This window comes from Pseudophryne corroboree, chromosome 1, assembly GCF_028390025.1.
Source record: "Pseudophryne corroboree isolate aPseCor3 chromosome 1, aPseCor3.hap2, whole genome shotgun sequence".
NCBI classification, from domain to species: Eukaryota; Metazoa; Chordata; class Amphibia; order Anura; family Myobatrachidae; genus Pseudophryne; species Pseudophryne corroboree.
The window spans coordinates 998,016,144-998,031,212 of record NC_086444.1 but is presented as its reverse complement, the minus strand read 5'-3'; the positions used below and the strand labels follow the sequence as shown (position 1 = coordinate 998,031,212).

Sequence of the window (15,069 nt, the reverse complement as noted above, 5' to 3'; positions counted from 1 at the left end):
AGATTTACCGGTAAGTAAAATCTTATTTTTTTCCTTCAGTCCCTCCACAATCCTCTGCTTAGTTGTTGTTTTGTCTCCCTTTTCTCTGTGTCTGCAGGAAGTATAGTTGGTCACAAAGGGAATGCCGGGCAGAGTATTTATAGTGCCAGTAAGGAAGGCTTAGTTGGATTCTCCAAATCACTCGCTAAAGAAGTTGCAAGGAAGAATATTCGTGTTAATGTGGTCGCTCCTGGTGAGATTTTTTTTGTAAATATTTTTCTTATATTTAAGTTTCTGTGGAAACTGGGCAGTGATCCATTTCTTTCTTCAATCAGATTAATGTTTTATTCACATCTCTATTTTAAATGGAGGTGGGGGGGGGGGGGGGAAGCTTTGATGAGCTAATGTATCTAGGTACAGTACATACTGTACAACTATTTCACTGAACATCACAATTCATTAGAGCGCAAAATGCACACTTTCTGCTCTGCAGTTCTTCACCACACCCTTTTGGTTTTGTTGTGTTATTTTTTTCTCAAAGGAATTTTGTTTATACAGCAAGGTGTCAATCCTATTAGGTAAGAGTTGTTTCATGAAACTCGTAGACATTCGCAGGAATGAACGCTCCCGAGAATTCTCCAATCTAATTAAAAATACCTTGCAGCGGGGGTTTGCAAATTGTCAGCCAAAAGAAGTGTATGAAAAAGTGGGGCGATCTTTCTGGACCCCCAAAAAATTTCAATTTCATACAGAAGGCTGTTAGTGGTCATATAGAAAGTAACAGAGATTTTAAAGTGTTAAATGGCTTATTTTTGTTTTTAAAAAGTAAAAAAATTATAAAAAGCAATATTTTTGTTTACTTTCATACAAAAAAAAACCCGAAAGTGGGGGGGGGGGGGGGAAGTAGTAAAAAAATATTATTTGGGGGTACTTAGAGGTGACTTAAAAAAAATAAAAAAAACCTAAAAAGCAATTTAAAAATAAAGCAAAGGAGTTCATAAAGCAGCTGGGAAAAAAATGATTTTGTAGTAATTTGAGGATATTTTGTTTAAACTACCAAAAATTACATGTAATTATTAGACTAATTAAGCTAACTGGAAACTTCTAATTGCCTAAGTAATCATTAGGGGATGTCTAAGGGGTTCTGCACGGTTTCCCGACATTTTAACCTTAAAATAAGGATTTCCCCTACCATCTCACACCCTCAGTGAGGTGCAAATGGAAAAATGTGAGTTTACTCTGACTGGTACAATACGAGTTCCTAATTGGATTGCAAAGAGAATTTGCACCTAATTGGATTGACCCCTAAATCTATAATCCCTTGAAAGATTACTGTTTTCTTTTTAAGGTGATATATAGTTTCTGCTGTGCAGTACAAGGGGTAGACATATAAAATCATAGTATTATAGAAAATAATTATAAAACACAACATAACCATAGCATAAGTGCATAACCTAAGTATAAAACATTAGATTAACATCATGTGGTAGTTAAGGGATGTGACATGACAGGAAAGCTGAAAGTGAACAGGGTAGAGGACCCTGCCCATGAGAACTTACATTCTTTTAATTGTTACTGAGGTTTTGAAATACAAACAAATAAACAAGACACTATGTCATGATCACAGGTTTCTATAACAGTTGACAAAAACAAAACAAAATAGCCAAGACATTGCACTGCATATATGACTAAAAAAAAGTATGGAGGGGGTAGTAATAGACAGTAGGAGCCATTAGAGGAACTAGGCAAGTGAATGATGGGGCAGCTATCTTGATGCAAGGCTTGTGGGTGGGGGAGGGGTATGTAGAATGTTGAAACTTTACAGGCCACAGGGTACTTTGGCGGAGTCCATCGTCATGGAGAAACAGGCAATATATCCATATGGGTGAAGCCTAAGGTGGAATGTGATGCAGATTGGTCATGTTCCTTTCAGATCTTGCTAGTAGTGACGCCTTGATGGACATCACCCATTGGTTTAGGATTTGTTTTTCTTTTCACTAGGATTCATTCACACAGATATGACTTCAAGTCTGGAAGAGGACTCGCTGAATCAGAATATTCCCCTGGGCAGATTTGGAGAAGCGGATGAAGTTGCTCATGCAGTTGCTTTCTTGCTGAATTCTCCATACATTACTGGACATGTACTGATGGTGGATGGAGGGTTACAGCTCCAGATCTAGACTGCCCACTGCCAGGGGTAGTTTGCATAGAGGAATGAAAAACCATGGACAGCTTAAACTAGATTTTCAGTCATGACGGGAAAACATTTGTTCAACCCATGTATTCATTTAGTTGTTAAGAAATCACCTAGATAATGATCTGCCATCCCATTCTTGACAAAATATTAGTTGTACAATAGCTCAACATTGGCTAAAGGGGGTACACACGGAGCGATAATCTAAGCAATCTGACTAGGTTGCTTAGATTTTCAGCAAGATCGCTCCGTGTATAGCCCTAACAGCGATAGCGATGCGCAGCCCCGCGCATCGCTATCGCTGGTGCTAGATTGGCCAATCTAGCGGGTCGCTCACTTCACCCGCTGGGTGAAATGAGCGCCCCCGTCTCCGCCCATACGCTCAGCACACATCGCGCTGTGCTGAGTGCCGGGAGAGATGTGTGCTGAGCGGTTCGCTCAGCACACATCTCACCCGCATCGGGCCGTGAGTACTGGCCTTAAGACTTTACTGTGTGTGTCTTGTTTCCTAGAGGACTGGTGTAAAAACAACAGGGAGGCAGATGTAGTAAACCTGGAGAAGTGATAAAGCTGTGATAAGTGCAAGGTGATAATGCACCAGCTAATCAGCTCCAATATGTAAATTGACAGGAGCTGACTGGCTGGTGCGTTATCACCTTGCACTTATCACTGCTTTATCAGTTCTCCAAGCTTAATACATCTGCCCCAGGGTTACATACCCTTATGTACACTGGTTTACTGAAAATGCTTTGGAAGAGAATATAAATAAATTCACTGAAAGTAATATGCTCTGTCCAAGCGGAATTCCTATAGTTATTTGCTATGCAGTGAACAACTTTCAGAGTAATGGGATGAAGTCTTCAGCAATTAGTGTGTGGTTCAGACGCTGAGCTAGTGTGTTATGGTGAGACCTCATCGCCACACTGTCACAGCATGAGACAGACGGCATGTTGCTACAATTCTATTGTATTACTTTGGAGTATAGTTGCACATAAACCGTTAGTAATGAATCCCAGAAGGTTATTAGACTGCTGCTGACGGGAATTTTAATCTGACATGGGATTTTGTTTATTATGCTGAAAGTATTAGCGTAGCCTTAATTTGTAATAATTAGTTTTTGTTTGAATCTTTAGAATTATTTATTAGCTTGTCAGATACCCTGCAAACCTCTGTTCTGTGGTATTTTATTTCTTATAGCATAAAGGCATGTGTTCATCATCGTTGTGCAGGCCTGACATTATAAAACCTGGACTGTGTGGATTGGTACAATGTAAGAGTCTCCAGTGACAGGGCACTGGGCTGTTTTGCTGGCACTACACATGTGTGGATTGCAACCCCCCTTCTCCTAAACCAACATAAATTGTCCTAAAGATTATAAAAAAGTTATACCAAACAAGCAACAAACTACTGGACTCATTGCCTTGCTATATATATACAGTATATGTATATATATATATATATATATATATATATATATATATATACATATGTCTGTATGTGTATATATGTATATGTGTGTGTGTGTGTATGTGTGTGTGTGTGTGTGTGTATAAGTGTATATATATATATATATAATATGTGTGTGTGCGTGTGTGTGTGTGTGTGTGTGTGTGTGTGTGTATATATATATATATATATATATATATAATTGTACAGGGTGATTCAAGAGTCGCAGATCACCCTTTTGTTTCAAAAACTGTGCAGGAAATGGGAAAACGGAATACTCCAGTAAGGTATAGGTGAGGTGGGCTATCTTTATGGTATGTGCTGAACATGGGCGCCATCTTGAAATCGTCCATCTTGAATCTAAGTCTGTTTTTCCATTTTCTGCACAGTTTTTTGAAACAAAAGGGTGTACTGCGAATTTGAATCACCCTGTATATATATCCATCCATACTAATAATATAAAAACGTTGTGCCTGTCTGTTTGTTCCAAGATGGTGCAAAAACTACTGAACTGATTTTCATGAAAGCTGTATAATTATGTAGTGGAAACTCCTAGAAATAACCTGCACTTTGCTTCTTCTCGATCCGTCAAGTTAAAGCTGAGCAATAACAAAAACAAAATGTATTGGCATCATCAATTCAAGATATAGCGACTCACGGTTATGCGATTATGTGATCCTTGCAACTAAGAAGTTCACTCTATTAAGAATGATATATTTGAGAGGTTTCCAGGGGAGATGACAGTTTACAGTTCTATAGAAACTGTCATGAATGTAGAAGATGCAGTGCACTATCCTCCTGAATTCCTAAATAATCTGTCAGCGTCAGGATTACCCGCACATTTTATAACCTTGAGGCTGGTGTGTCAATAATACTGATGAGAAACTTAAATCCACCTAAATTGTGCAATGAGACACGACTTAAAGTTATATTTCTTCAAAGAAACATTATAGTGGCCACTATGTTGACAGGATGTGGTACCGTTGAAAATGTATTTATTCCTCGAATCCCAGTAAGTTTCCCTTCCAGTTTAAGAGACTTAATTTCTCTAACGTCCTAGTGGATGCTGGGGACTCCGTAAGGACCATGGGGAATAGACGGGCTCCGCAGGAGACTGGGCACTCTAAAGAAAGATTTAGTACTACCTGGTGTGCACTGGCTCCTTCCTCTATGCCCCTCCTCCAGACCTCAGTTAGAATCTGTTCCCGGCCAGAGCTGGGTGCTTTTAGTGAGCTCTCCTGAGCTTGCTAATAGGTTTTTTTTATTTTCAGAGAGCTTCTGCTGGCAACAGACTCTCTGCTACGTGGGACTGAGGGGAGAGAAGCAAACCTACTAATTGCGGCTAGGTTGCGCTTCTTAGGCTACTGGACACCATTAGCTCCAGAGGGTTCGAACACAGGATCTTAACCTTGGTCGTCCGTTCCCGGAGCCGCGCCGCCGTCCCCCTCGCAGAGCCAGAAGTCAGAAGCCGGCAGAAGCAAGAAGAAGGCCTTGTGGGGTCCTGTCCTCAATTAGAGCATTCCCTGTGTGTGTGCGGTGTGTCGGTACGTTTGTGTCGACATGTTTGACGAGGACGGTTACGTGGAGGCAGAACAAGTGCAAGTGAATGTGGTGTCGCCGCCGACACCTGATTGGATGGATATGTGGAAGGTGTTAAATGATAACGTAAGCTCCTTGCATAAAAGGTTGGATAATCAGTCAGGGTCTCAACCCGTGTCTGATTCTACAGCTCAGAGGCCGTCAGGGTCTCAAAAGCGCCCACTATCCCAGTTGGTTGACACAGATGTCGACACGGATTCTGACTCCAGTGTCGATGACGATGATGCAAAGTTGCAGCCTAAAATAACTAAAGCCATCCGATACATGATTATAGCAATGAAGGATGTATTGCACATATCGGAGGAAAACCCTGTCCCTGACAAGAGGGTTTATATGTTTGGGGAGAAAAAGCAAGAAGTGACTTTTCCCCCTTCACATGAATTAAATGAGTTATGTGAAAAAGCGTGGGATTCCCCTGATAGGAAAGTACTGATTTCCAAAAGATTACTTATGGCGTATCCTTTCCTGCCAACGGATAGGTTACGCTGGGAATCCTCCCCTAGGGTAGACAAAGCGTTGACGCGCTTATCTAAGAAGGTGGCCCTGCCGTCACAGGATACGGCCGCCCTAAAGAATCCTGCGGATAGGAAGCAGGAAGGTATCCTGAAGTCTGTTTATACACATTCTGGTACTCTTCTGAGGCCAGCGATTGCTGCGGCCTGGATGTGTAGTGCTGTAGCAGCATGGACAGATACTCTGTCTGAGGAGTTAGATACCCTGGACAGGGAGACTATTTTACTGACCCTAGGACATATCAAAGACGCTGTCCTATATATGCGGGATGCCCAGAGGGACATTTGCCTGCTTGGCTCTAGAATAAACGCAATGTCGATTTCTGCCAGAAGGGTCTTATGGACTCGGCAATGGACAGGTGATGCCGACTCTAAAAAACACATGGAGGTGTTGCCTTATAAGGGTGAGGAATTGTTTGGGGACTGTCTCTCGGACCTAGTTTCCACGGCTACGGCTGGGAAGTCAAATTTCTTGCCATATATTCCCTCACAGCCAAAGAAAGCACCGTATTACCAAATGCAGTCCTTTCGTTCACAGAAAAGCAAGAAAGTCAGAGGTGCATCCTTTCTTGCCAGAGGCAGGGGTAGAGGAAAAAAGCTGCACCATGCAGCTAGTTCCCAGGAACAAAAGTCCTCCCCGGCTTCCACTAAATCCACCGCATGACGCTGGGGCTCCACAGGCGGAGCCAGGAGCGGTGGGGGCGCGTTTCCGAAATTTCAGCCACCAGTGGGTTCGCTCACGGGTGGATCCTTGGGCTATACAAATTGTGTCTCAGGGATACAAGCTGGAATTCGAGGTGACGCCCCCTCACCGTTACCTAAAATCGGCCTTGCCAGCTTCCCCCAGGGAAAGGGAGGTAGTGTTGGCAGCAATTCACAAGCTATATCTCCAGCAGGTGGTAGTGAAGGTTCCCCTCCTTCAACAGGGAGGGGGTTACTATTCCACCATGTTTGTGGTACCAAAACCGGACGGTTCGGTCAGACCCATTTTGAATTTAAAATCCCTGAATATTTATCTGAAGAAATTCAAGTTCAAGATAGAATCGCTCAGGGCGGTCATTGCAAGCCTGGAGGAAGGGGATTTTATGGTGTCTTTGGACAGCAAGGATGCGTACTTGCATGTCCCCATTTATCCACCTCATCAGGAGTACCTCAGGTTTGTGGTACAGGACTGTCATTACCAATTCCAGACGTTGCCGTTTGGCCTGTCCACGGCACCGAGAATATTTACCAAGGTGATGGCGGAAATGATGGTGCTCCTTCGGAAGCAAGGGGTTACAATTATCCCATACTTGGACGATCTCCTCATAAAGGCGAGGTCCAGGGAGCGGTTGCTGATCAGCGTAGCACTCTCTCAGGAAGTGTTGCAACAGCACGGCTGGATTCTGAATATTCCAAAGTCGCAGTTGATTCCTACGACGCGTCTGCCCTTCCTGGGCATGATTCTGGACACAAACCAGAAAAAGGTGTTTCTCCCGGAGGAGAAGGCTCAGGAGCTCGTGACTCTGGTCAGAGGCCTCCTAAAACCAAAACAGGTATCGGTGCATCACTGCACGCGAGTCCTGGGAAAGATGGTGGCGTCATACGAAGCCATTCCCTTCGGCAGGTTCCATGCGAGGATCTTTCAGTGGGATCTGTTGGACAAGTGGTCCGGATCGCATCTTCAGATGCACCGGCTGATCACCCTGTCCCCCAGGGTGTCTCTTCTGTGGTGGCTGCAAAGTGCTCACCTCCTCGAGGGCCGCAGGTTCGGCATACAGGACTGGGTCCTGGTGGCAACGGATGCAAGCCTCCGAGGGTGGGGGGCAGTCACTCAAGGAAGAAACTTCCAGGGGCTGTGGTCAAGTCAGGAGACTTGTCTGCACATCAATATCCTGGAACTAAGGGCCATATACAACGCCCTGAGTCAAGCGGAGCCTCTGCTTCGAAACCAACCAGTGCTGATTCAGTCAGACAACATCACTGCAGTGGCCCATGTAAACCGCCAGGGCGGCACAAGAAGCAGGGTGGCAATGGCAGAAGCCACCAGGATTCTTCGTTGGGCGGAGAATCACGTACTAGCACTGTCAGCAGTGTTCATTCCGGGAGTGGACAACTGGGAAGCAGACTTCCTCAGCAGGCACCACCTCCACCCGGGAGAGTGGGGACTTCATCAAGAAGTCTTCACGCAGATTGCAAATCGATGGGAACTGCCACTGGTGGACATGATGGCGTCCCGTCTCAACAAAAAGCTAAAAAGGTATTGCGCCAGGTCAAGGGACCCTCAGGCGATAGCTGTGGACGCACTAGTAACACCGTGGGTGTTCCAGTCGGTCTATGTGTTTCCTCCTCTTCCTCTCATATCAAAGGTGCTGAGAATTGTAAGAAAAAGAGGAGTGAGAACAATACTCATTGTTCCGGATTGGCCAAGAAGGACTTGGTACCCGGAATTGCAAGAAATGCTCACAGAGGACCCATGGCCTCTGCCTCTCAGACAGGACCTGTTACAACAAGGGCCCTGTCTGTTCCAAGACTTACCGCGGCTGCGTTTAACGGCATGGCGGTTGAACGCCGGATCCTAGCGGAAAAAGGCATTCCGGATGAAGTTATTCCTACGCTGATAAAGGCTAGGAAGGACGTGACAGCAAAGCATTATCACCGTATATGGCAAAAATATGTTGCTTGGTGTGAGGCCAGGAAGGCCCCTACAGAGGAATTCCAGCTGGGTCGATTCCTGCACTTCCTACAGTCAGGAGTGACTATGGGCCTAAAATTAGGGTCCATAAAGGTCCAGATTTCGGCCCTATCCATTTTCTTCCAAAAAGAACTGGCTTCACTGCCTGAGGTTCAGACGTTTGTTAAGGGAGTGCTGCATATTCAGACCCCTTTTGTGCCACCAGTGGCACCTTGGGATCTTAACGTGGTGTTGAGTTTCCTGAAATCCCACTGGTGTGAGCCACTTAAGACCGTGGGCGGCACCCAGTGATCCTTTACCTGTACTTAGAACAAGAGGGGAACCTTGCCAGGTCCAGTGGTCAGCAGATTGCGTGAAGGGAGGAGGGAGGAATTCCGGAACCTTCCGATTTTACTTTCTTCATTGCTCCATGCTGGGAGCTTGACACGGTACGGTTCCAATTTTATTAGAGAGTGAAGCTGTCACTTTTAATTGGATAACAATATATTTTTATGCACTTTTATTACTGAATAAATTCACTTAAAACTACTACACTATATACGTTATTTTTTCCATTTTATGAACTATATCTCTACATAAGAAAATTGAAGAGGAAAGAACAGCCACAAGGAGGAATATTGTCAGTGAAACAAGTGATCTAATTTGGGACTATTTATTAAGAATAATACGTGACTTTTGAGAAAGTGGTAGCGCCTAAAGGTGTATTTATCATCTGTTGTTGTGTATTATCTTTTCCGGTGATTGGGAGTCACCAGAATATATCTTGGGCTGCTTTGTCTCCACTAAGCGCTATTTTCTGTTCCGCTCACACATTCCGTGGAGCTAAAGTATCTCACGTGGACAGTGGTCATGCTGTTGGCCTTAGCTTCGGCTAGGCGTGTGTCAGAATTGGCGGCTTTGTCATGTAAAAGCCCCTATCTGGTTTTCCATATGGATAGGGCAGAATTGCGGACTCGTCCGCAATTTCTGCCAAAGGTGGAGTCATCCTTTCATTTGAACCAACCTATTGTGGTGCCTGCGGCTACTTGTGACTTGGAGGATTCCAAGTTGCTTGACGTAGTCCGGGCTTTGAAGATTTATGTGACCAGAACGGCTGGAGTCAGGAAGACTGACTCGCTGTTTGTCCTGTATGCATCCAACAAGCTGGGTGCTCCTGCTTCAAAGCAAACTATTTCTCGCTGGATCTGTGGCACGATTCAGCAGGCTCATTCTGCGGCTGGATTGCCGCATCCAAAATCAGTGAAAGCCCATTCCACAAGAATGGTGGGCTCTTCTTTGGTGGCTGCCCGAGGGGTCTCGGCATTACAGCTTTGCCGAGCTGCTACTTGGTCGGGTTCAAACACATTTGCAAAGTTCTACAAGTTTGATACCCTGGCTGAGGAGGACCTTGAGTTTGCCCATTCGGTGCTGCAGAGTCATCCGCACTCTCCCGCCCGTTTGGGAGCTTTGGTATAATCCCCATGGTCCTTACGGAGTCCCCAGCATCCACTAGGACGTTAGAGAAAATAAGATTTTACTCACCGGTAAATCTATTTCTCGTAGTCCGTAGTGGATGCTGGGCGCCCGTCCCAAGTGCGGACTTTCTGCAATTCGTGTATATAGTTATTGCTTACTAAAGGGTTATGTTATGTGGCATCAGTTGAGTGATGATTGTTTGTTGTTCATACTGTTAACTGGGTAAGTTTATCACGAGTTATACGGTGTGATTGGTGTGGCTGGTATGAGTCTTCCCCTGGATTCCAAAATCCTTTCCTTGTAATGTCAGCTCTTCCGGGCACAGTTTCCTTAACTGAGGTCTGGAGACGGGGCATAGAGGGAGGAGCCAGTGCACACCAGGTAGTACTAAATCTTTCTTTAGAGTGCCCAGTCTCCTTCGGAGCCCGTCTATTCCCCATGGTCCTTACGGAGTCCCCAGCATCCACTACGGACTACGAGAAATAGATTTACCGGTGATCTATACAGAAAAGACTGGTATCAAATAAGTGCGCAAAACTAAGGTGCAGCCTCAAATCAAAAACACACACAGTTGGGTCTCCTTCACCCCCACAACCAAAGCAATCATGAAACAAAAAATTGGTGAGAAAGATTTGTGGCGCTCCTCTAAACTATGTGTAATCATATAGATTCAGGTAAATTTTAAAATCAAGGAAACACTTCAACTGTATACATTCCTGGGAATCACTTGTATCTTCAGCATATCATAAGAAGATCCTTCTGTTTTCTTTAGAGTGGTCCTCCTCTTGATAGATTTTCCCCTCAAGGTGACCATGCAACAGAGGAAATGGGAACACAATAGTGCACAAACGTTTTTTTATTTTAACATGACAAGAACAACGGAATAAAATCTGGAATGATCCAATATAAAATCCAATAAAAATCCACACGTACAATAGACACACAATAGTGGGGGAGAATCCTAAATAACCAAAGGTGATGTAATTACCGGATGCTTCTGAGGACTCATAGATCCTCACAATCGCATAAGATGTAAAGAGTAGCTCCAGTTAGCCTCCCGGGTTGACAGCTTCCTGGATCCAGCAAACACCTTCACCCAATGTCGTCAGGATAGTCCCTCACACCGCACCAACGCGTTTCGGGTCTGTTCCGGACCCTTTTTCAAGGTAAGTGTGCCCTTCTCAAAAAGACCGGTCTTTTTATTTACCCATCTACCAATGGGGGAGTTCATTTGTTTCAATGACAGCACCTGAAAGAGTAATGGCCGCCCCCACGTTGTTAGTGACGGTTCCCATAGCAACCAGTCTCCGCGTCCAATCACATGAGACACCGCCAGGTTTCTTCTCCCTATGCGTCGTCTCGCGGGATTTCCTCCTCCTGTTCTTACACACTTCACGATCTTAGTCGCGCGGACACTTCCGCCCTACATCACTCAAAAGGTTCACGTCACTTCCGCCCTTCGTCTTGTTGCTCGTCACTTCCGGGCTCGTCACCTCGTTGCTAGGTGACAATGGCTTATGCTAATCATAGCGGATCATATCCCGTCCGTACACGAACTTCATTCAGCTACTGTAGTTGCTAAGCAACCACGTCCGTAATTCACATAATCAATTCATAATACAGGATGTTTCAAAGTCAGAAATAAGTCCATTTTCACTTGCTGGTATATGTTCATTATTCTTGTAGATGAAATCACTGTTAAAAGATAGATCTTTGCTTATACCAATCATGACACAAAATATATACTTATGGGAAATATATAGAATACCCAAACATTAAAATTTAATTAAAATAAACATGTACAAAACCACATGAAAATATTACAGATCATCTACAAATGAAGACAGAGTAGCATCTGTATATGAACCCCAATAGCTCCTATAAGAACCATTTGAGTTCAAATTCTGAATTTAATCTAGTAGGTATAAGTGTGTTATATTTATGGATAAACTCCATCTCCATCCTAGCTAAAACTTTAGATGTGTCCTTGTGCCTACGGCCACATTCTACTCTCTTTATACCCATAAATCTGACAATTTTTTGGGGGTCACAATTATGGTGTTTTTTGAAATGACTGGACAGTGCATGAGTGTCCAGCCCTCTTCTAATGTTTCTCAAATGTTCCCCCACTCGTACTTTTAATTGCCTCGATGTTCGGCCAATATAGAAGAGGTTACAGGAACATTCAATAGCGTATACCACATTTTTTACATTACATGTAATAAAATCCCGTATTTCATGGGTTGTTCCATTTATATTGAGATTTTCCAACTTTCTTCCACTGTCCGTGGTGATTTCCCTGCAACCAATACAGGAACCACACCTGTGAAATCCCTTAGTGCTCCTAATACCTCCTTTTTTCTTTAAGGGAAGATCACTTCTTACTAGGGTATTCTTCAGATTGGGGGCTTTCTTATATATAAAGGTTGGGTATTCAGGCAATACCTCCTTCAGAATGGGGTCTTTTTTAAGGACTCCCCAGTGCTTTCTGAAAGACTTTTCTAGAATCTTATGCTGTACATTAAAGGCCGTAACAAATGCATATTCAAACTTATTCGTTGTTTCCACATTCCCTTTACTCTCCAAAAGTGTTTTCCTATCTAGATTGATCACCTTATTCTTGGCGGCCTGTAATGGGACCTCTTCATACCCACATCTTTGGAACCTGTTTTCTAACTGGTCCAATTGCTCCCTGCATATTTCTTCTTCAGAACAATTACGTTTTATTCGTTTGAACTGGCTGTTTGGAATAGAATCCAGCCAATTCCTATGATGGCAGCTAGTTCTATCAATGTAGGTCTGGGAGTCAGTGGGTTTGGTAAACGTCTTGGTGCATAAAGTCCCACCCTTTATATAGAGAGTAATATCAAGAAAGTTAATCTCAACATTACTCACATTGAAACTAAATTCAATATTACATGGGTTATCATTCAGGTAAGTGCAAAACCTATCTAGTTCCTCCTTTCCACCTTTCCACACAAAGATGACGTCGTCTATATAGCGTTTCCAGGACACCAGGTTCGCCCCATATGGGTTGGGTCCCCAGATAAAATCGGTTTCCCATTTTCCCATAAAGATGTTAGCGTAACTGGGGGCGAACCTGGTGCCCATCGCTGTCCCGACTTTCTGCAAAAAGAAGTCGCCATCAAACATAAAATAATTATTTTCCAGGATGAAGCGCACACTCTCTATAATGAAGTTTTGTGTGTTTTTGTCTAGGTCACTTCTACTGAGGGAATCTGTCGTAGCTCTTAGACCCATTTGGTGGTCTATAATTGTATAAAGGGACTTGACATCCGCCGTTACCAAATACATATCATTCTCCCATAAAACTGTTGGGAGAAAATTTAGGAGGTCTTTGGTATCTTGTAGGTGCGACTGATTTTTCAGTACCAGAGGTTGCAGATAATAATCAACCATTTCAGATAGATTGGCTGTTACTGAGCCAATCCCTGAAACTATTGGCCTACCCGGTGGATGTTGCGCATCCTTATGAACCTTTGGCAAAAAATAAATAACAGGGACTATAGGATCTTCATTTATAATAAACGCCTGTTCCTTTTTGGTGAGTACATTTAAATCACCATAGGTCTTGACAAGTGTCTCTAATTTCGCCTGGATATTAACTGTTGGATCTGTCCTCAATTTCTTATATGTTTCTTTATCACTCAAATGTTTTTCAGCTTCAGTCACATACCAGCTCCTATCCATAACTACTACACCTCCACCCTTATCCGCAGGTTTGATAATCAGTTCCTGATTATCCTTGAGTGCTTTGAGGGCATTTCTTTCCTTCATTGTCATATTACATTTGACTCCTTGGTTATTAATATTTTTTAGATCATCCTGAACTAGGGTAGAAAAAGTTTCCAAAAAATTCCCTTTCACATATTGTGGAAAAAAGATGGATCGCGGTTTAAAGGGAGTGTTTACTTCTATATTTGTGGCGCCAAAATCTTGTACACATTCCTTTGTCAAGAAAAATTTCTTAAGACATAATTTTCTTATGAATTTGTGTATATCCACAAAAGTTGTAAATTTATTAATGGAGGTAGTGGGGGCATATTTCATCCCTTTCTCCAGGACTTTAACTTCATGTTTAGACAGGATGTGTGAGCTGATATTGAAGATTTTGGTCTTCCCTCCTTCTAGATCTTTATTCATCTGATTTGAACTTTGTTCATTTTGTGTGGAATCATCCAAAATTATTTCCACTTCCCCCTGAGTGGTAATCTTAACTTTTTTCTTCTTTTTCTTATTTTGCTTCCTTTTTTTCTTTTTCCCCCCTCTCTTTCCTCTGGGTTTCCTCTTCTTATGGTTTATCTTAGGTTGTTCCTCCTCCTCCTCTTCTCTAAAAAAGGATCTTCTCTTGGATACCTTTCTAAAGGAGCAAATCTGTTTCTTTGTTCAAGTGGTTTATTTATCCGACGTTCAAACTCTCCCCTATGTTCATGATCCCGAGTTCTATTTTGGAGCAGGTTCCTAGGGGGATCATATTGATTCCACCTTCTTGGTACTCTCGGGTATTCCTCCTGTCTCCTAATTTCCAACGGTCTAAAATAGCCCCGATTTCTATCCTGCTGCGAGTATTTTCTATGCGGTGATGTGTAGTTATCCTCTCTGTGATAATCATTTGATGGGTTAGGTCTCCTACTCTTATATACCTGCCTCCACCCTCTATCCCTTCCTGATTGTTTATCTACTCTGGTTGGGGAATGATGAGTCTGTATCTCAAATGACGTATCTGTATCTTCCTCCTCTAATTTGGCTTTCTCGTGTTTTTCTTTTTTATCCCTAATGTATTTTCTTATTTTCCTATCAACCAAAGCTTTTTCTGTCTTTTTTAGATTGATCTCTATTCTCTGTTCCAATTCCTTAAATTCTCTATTGTCTGCGAACGGAATAATGAGGTCTCTATAGATCTTAATTTCCTCATCCAATTTTTCCAACTCATTTTTCCTTTCTTTTATGATCAAATTCATGAGGGAAATAGAGCAATCATTTATAATCCCCTCCCACTCTTCTTTAAAAGCACTTGACGAATTGTCAAAGGATGCTCTTTTATTGATTTGTAGACCCCTTGGTATGATGTTATTAACCACATATTTTTCAAGGGTTACCATCTCCCACCAGGATTTATTCTCTCTGATGAGGGTATTCTCTAATTTACGCATAATTGATTCAAGACTTTCGTCAAGTAACTCAATATG

At 43.0% G+C, this 15,069-nt stretch overlaps 1 protein-coding gene across 1 annotated transcript in view; it reads left to right on the top strand.

Annotated features, from left to right (window-relative positions):
• CBR4 (carbonyl reductase 4) overlaps nt 1-2,743 on the top strand; it is an 80,863-nt gene extending 78,120 nt beyond the window's left edge. Inside the window, exons 5-6 of the mRNA XM_063948675.1 lie at nt 98-232; nt 1,981-2,743. Of these exons, the coding sequence (XP_063804745.1) occupies nt 98-232; nt 1,981-2,159 (314 nt within the window). The 3' untranslated portion in view covers nt 2,160-2,743. The remainder of the gene's footprint in view (nt 1-97; nt 233-1,980) is intronic.
• The last annotated feature ends 12,326 nt before the right edge of the window (nt 2,744-15,069 follow it).